General features: G+C 43.1%; 1 protein-coding gene across 1 annotated transcript in view; it reads right to left on the bottom strand.

The window, feature by feature from the left end:
• LOC120042474 (voltage-dependent calcium channel gamma-3 subunit-like) overlaps nucleotides 1–4,939 on the bottom strand; it is a 9,246-nt gene extending 4,307 nt beyond the window's left edge. Inside the window, exon 1 of the mRNA XM_038987306.1 lies at nucleotides 4,726–4,939. Coding sequence (XP_038843234.1) covers nucleotides 4,726–4,939 — 214 coding nt within the window. The remainder of the gene's footprint in view (nucleotides 1–4,725) is intronic.
• Nucleotides 4,940–5,651: the final 712 nt, after the last annotated feature.

Below are 5,651 nucleotides of genomic sequence, written 5' to 3'. Positions count from 1 at the left end.
TTTAACAGATAGAGGTCAGCAAACATTAGTGTGTGTTGTGTTGTGTTGTGTTGTGTTGTGTTGTGTTGTGTTGTGTTGTGTTGTGTTTGTGTTATATGTTAAGGCAAGGGCTGATTTCAAGGTTTTACTGCTAACCTACAAATTATTACATGGGCTTGCTCCTACCTATCTTTCCGATTTGGTCCTGCCGTACATACCTACACGTACGCTACGGTCACAAGACGCAGGCCTCCTTACTGACCCTAGAATTTTTAAGCAAACAGCGGGAGGCAGGGCTTTCTCCTATAGATCTCCATTTTTATGGAATGGTCTGCCTACCCATGTGAGAGACGCACACTCAGTCTCAACTTTTAAGTATTTATTGAAGACTCATCTCTTCAGTGGGTCATATGATTGAGTGTAGTCTGGCCCAGGGGTGTGAAGGTGAACGGAAAGGCTCTGGAGCAACGAACCGCCCTTGCTGTCTCTGCCTGGCCGGTTCCCCTCTCTCCACTGGGATTCTCTGCCTCTAACCCTATTATGGGGACTGAGTCACTGGCTTACTGGTGCTCTTTCATCCCGTCCCTAGGAGGGGTGTGTCACTTGAGTGGGTTGAGTCACTGACGTGTTCTTCCTGTCTGGGTTGGCGCCCGCCCTTGGGTTGTGCCGTGGTGGAGATCTTTGTGGGCTGTACTCGGCCTTGTCTCAGGATGGTAAGTTGGTGGTTGAAGATATCCCTCTAGTGGTGTGGGGGCTGTGCTTTGGCAAAGTGGGTGGGGTTATATCCTTCCTGTTTGGACCTGCCCGGGGGTATCATCGGATGGGGCCACAGTGTCCCCTGACCCCTCCTGTCTCTGCCTCCAGTATTTATGCTGCAGTAGTTTATGTGTCGGGGGGCTAGGGTCAGTTTGTTATATCTGGAGTATTTCTCCTGTCTTATCCAGTGTCCTGTGTGAATTTAAGTATGCTCTCTCTAATTCTCTCTTTCTCTCTTTCTTTCTTTCTTTCTTTCGGAGGACCTGAGCCCTAGGACCATGCCTCAGAACTACCTGGCCTGATGACTCCTTGCTGTCCCCAGTCCACCTGGCCGTGCTGCTGCTCCAGTTTCAAATGTTCTGCCTGCGGCTATGGAACCCTGACCTGTTCACCGGACGTGCTGCCTGTCCCAGAGCTGCTGTTTTCAACTCTCTAGAGACAGCAGGAGCGGTAGAGATACTCTGAATGATCGGCAATGAAAAGCCAACTGACATTTACTCCTGAGGTGCTGACCTGTTGCACCCTCGACAACTACTGTGATTATTATTATTTGACCCTGCTGGTCATCTATGAACATTTGAACATCTTGGCCATGTTCTGTTATAATCTCCACCCGGCACAGCCAGAAGAGGACTGGCCACCCCTCAGAGCCTGGTTCCTTACTAGGTTTCTTCCTAGGTTCTGGCCTTTCCAGGGAGTTTTTCCTAGCCACTGTGCTTCTACACCTGCATTGCTTGCTGTTTGGGGTTTTAGGCTGGGTTTCTGTACAGCACTTTGAGATATCAGCTGATGTAAGAATACATTTGATTTGATTTATATGTGTGTTGTGTTGTGTGTGTGTTATATGTGTGTTGTGTATTGTGTGTTTCTGTGTTGTGTGTCAGAATAGACAGAATACCAGGGGGCGCGTTCTCAAAACATGACAAGTGTCTTCAAGGCCATTTTCAATCTCTCCTGGTCTCTAATCAAGCCACCATTTTCCCTAAGAGCTCCAAAGCAACCTTCCTAAATGACTATCGCCCTGTAGGCACATCACATCTGGAATTAGGAAGTGCTTTGAAAGGCTGGTCATGACACACATCATCATCCTAGACACCCAGACCCACTTCAATTCTGATACCGCCCCAACAGATCCACAGATGATGCAATCTGAATCCCACTCCACACTGCCCTCACCCACCTGGACAAGAGGGGAACCAACAGATCCACAGATGATGCAATAGTTTTACAACACCTACTCATTCAAGGGGTTTTTCTTATTTTTTTAAACTATTTTCTACATTGTAGAATAATAGTGAAGACATCAAAACTATGAAAAAACACATATGGAATCAAGTAGTAACCAAAAAAAAAGTGTTAAACAAATATATTTGAGATTCTTCAAAGTAGCCACCCATTGATTTGATGACAGCTTTGAACACTCTTGGCATTCTCTCAACCAGCTTCATGAGGTAGTCACCTGGAATGCATTTCAATTAACAGGTGTGCCTTGTTAAAAGTTAATTTGTGGATTTACTTCCTTCTTAATGTGTTTGAGCCAATCAGTTGTGTCCTGACAAGGTAGGGTTGGTATACAGAAGATAGCCTTATTTGGTAAAAGACCAAGTCCATATTATGGCAAGAACAGCTCATATAAGCAAAGAGGAATGACAGTCCATCATTACTTTACGACAAGAAGGTCAGTCAATATGGAAAATGCCAAGAACTTTGAACGTTTCTTCAAGTGCAGTCGCAAAAACCATCAAGCGCTATGATGAAACTGGCTCTCAAGAGGACCGCCACAGGAAAGGATGACCCAAAGTTACCTCTGCTGCAGAGGATGTTCATTAGAGTTAGCAGCCTCAGAAATTGCAGCCCAAATAAATGCTTCACAGAATTCAAGTAACAGACACATCTCAACATCAACTATTCAGAGGAGACCATGTGAATCAGGCCTTCATGGTCGAATTGCTGCGAAGAAACCACTACTAAAGGACACCAATAAGAAGAAGAGACTTGCTTGGGCCAAGAAATACGAGCAATGGACATTAGACCGGTGGAAATTTGAACTCTGATGAGTCCAAAGTTGAGATTTTTGGTTCCAACCGCAGGGCAGATCAGCATTCTGCAGCGATACACCATTCCATCTGTTTAGTGGGACTATCATTTGTTTTTCAGCAGGACAATGACCCAAAACACACCTCCACACACCCAAAACACCCCTCCAGGCTGTATAAAGGCTATTTGACCAAGCAGGGTGTTGCATCAGATGACCTGGCCTCCACAATCACCCGACCTCAACCCAATTGAGATGGTTTAGGATTAATTGGACCACAGAGTGAAGGAAAAGCAGCCAACAAGTATTCACCATATGTGGGAACTACTTCAAGACTATTGGAAAAGCATTCCAGGTGAAGCTGGTTGAGAGAATGCCAAGAGTGTGCAAAGCTGTCATCAAGGCAGAGGGTGGCTCCTTTGAAGAATCTCAAATATAAAATATACTTTGACTTGTTTAACACTTTTTTGTTTACTACATGATTCCATATGTGTTATTTCATAGTTTTGATGACTTCACTATTATTCTACAATGTAGAAAATAGTAAATATAAAGAAAAAATCTTGAATGAGTAGGTGTGTCCAAACATTTTGACTGGTACTGTATGTGTTTTTTATTTAGTTTTAATTTGCAAAAAATATATATAAAAAAACTGTTTTGGCTTCGTCATTATGGGTTATTTTGTGTAGATTGCTGAATATAAAATGTAATATTTTTTTAGAATAAGGCTGTAAGGTAACATAGAAAAAGTCCACGGGTCTGAATACTTTCCGAAGGCGCCGTATATTTTTATATACAGTATATTACAAATGTTAGAGAGGTTCTTCCACTTTGAGATTGTGTAATATTTTATTTTTAGAATATATTTTGAGTAGATTGTTGACAAACAATGACAATTATATCCACTTGAATCCCACTTTTCAACACAACAGAAAGTGTTAAAAGTCAAGGGGCCACTGCAGCTCCATTCTGGTGTATTTTCCATTTATTCCTCGAGTGTCCCAATTTGATTTATAAACTCTGCATCGTTGTGAAGGGCTCGTAAGCATTTCCCGGTAAAGTCTACACCAGTTGTATTCGGCACATGTCACAAATACATTTGGATCTGATTTGTGTGTCTGGTTGTCCCACTGGAAGGGCACACTTTGTTTCCACGTCATAAAAAATAAACCAATCAATGTGATGACGTCGAGTCAAACTGATTGGATTTTCAAAAAGTCATCATTGTAAGGGCTTTTCCTATTATTTTTTTTCACCCAACTTTTGAAACTGAAATCCAATTATATTCATGTTGATAAACGGTAAGTTGACAACTCAACCAAACGTAAATCATAACTGGACGTCGAACTGATGTAGGTGCCCAGCGGAGTGGGTGTGTTCCCTAGGTTACCAGGTTGTTCTCATGTAGACTGTGTTGTGTTAAACTCTACCGAATCAAAAGCAGAGCCAGACCCATCTGGACACCATCGGTGACCAGCACACACACACACACACACACACACACACACACACACACACACACACACACACACACACACACACACACACACACACACACACACACACACACACACACACACACACAAACACACACACACACACACACACACACACACACACACGAACGTTTAAAACGATCCAATCAAATCGACACGTAAAACTGACCCAAATTGCTATAGTTGTACTTCAAACCCGTAACCAAAAGATCCAATCAAATCGACACGTAAAACTGACCCAAACTGCTATAGATGTACTTTAAACCCGTAACCAAAAGATCCAATTAAATCGACACTTAAAACGGACCCAAACTGCTATAGTTGTACTTTAAACCCGTAACCAAAAGATCCAATCAAATCGACACTTAAAACTGACCCAAACTGTTATAGTTGTACTTTAAACCCGAAACCAAAATATCCAATCAAATCGATCAAAACAAACAACCCGTTAACGGTCACCTTCGAGACAACAGGTGCGCCAGAGCCCGGAGTGCGTCATTACCACCTCGTTCTTGCGGATGGTCTCGTTGTCATGGAGCGACGTCTTGGACCGGCAGACGCCCCGGGAGTACAGCCAGTAGTCCGTTCCCACTGCGATGGTCATCAGGCTGAACGCTATGAACGACAACGCCGTGGTCACCAGCATCAGCGCTCCCCGGTTACACAACTTCATCACGGCAACGGAAGTTACCGTCCACTGCTAGCCTTCATAAAGGCTTTCTGTACTTCGTTTATAGACCAGGCTTCATAACAGCGTTAGCGGGAGTTTCTAGTTTCACAACAACTTTTAATCCTTCCTCATCTCCTCTTTCTTACGGCTTCTTAGTTATAGTCCCAGGCATTCTCTTCTTTAGAGGAACGATGGAAATGAGTGACTCCGTCATCCTCACTCAGAGACAGAATGTGAAGCTCTAAGTCCCGAGTGGGAGGTGCCTTGGAGTGGTCCACTTCCTTATATTAATCATTATTGGTTTGGAGAGGTCCACTTCCTTATATGAATCATTATTGGTTTGGAGAGGTCCACTTCCTTATATTAATCATTATTGGTTTGGAGTGGTCCACTTCCTTACATGAATCATTATTGGTTTGGAGTGGTCCACTTCCTTACATGAATCATTATTGGTTTGGAGTGGTCCACTTCCTTACATGAATCATTATTGGTTTGGAGTGGTCCACTTCCTTACATGAATCATTATTGGTTTGGAGTGGTCCACTTCCTTATATGAATCATTATTGGTTTGGAGTGGTCCACTTCCTTATATGAATCATTATTGGTTTGGAGAGATCCACTTCCTTATATGAATCATTATTGGTCTGGAGTGGTCCACTTCCTTACATGAATCATTATTGGTTTGGAGTGGTCCACTTCCTTACATGAATCATTA

Source organism: Salvelinus namaycush, unplaced genomic scaffold, assembly GCF_016432855.1.
Source record: "Salvelinus namaycush isolate Seneca unplaced genomic scaffold, SaNama_1.0 Scaffold696, whole genome shotgun sequence".
Taxonomy (NCBI): domain Eukaryota; kingdom Metazoa; phylum Chordata; class Actinopteri; order Salmoniformes; family Salmonidae; genus Salvelinus; species Salvelinus namaycush.
The sequence above is the reverse complement of the archived record's forward strand: the minus strand, read 5'-3'. Positions and strand labels throughout refer to the sequence as shown.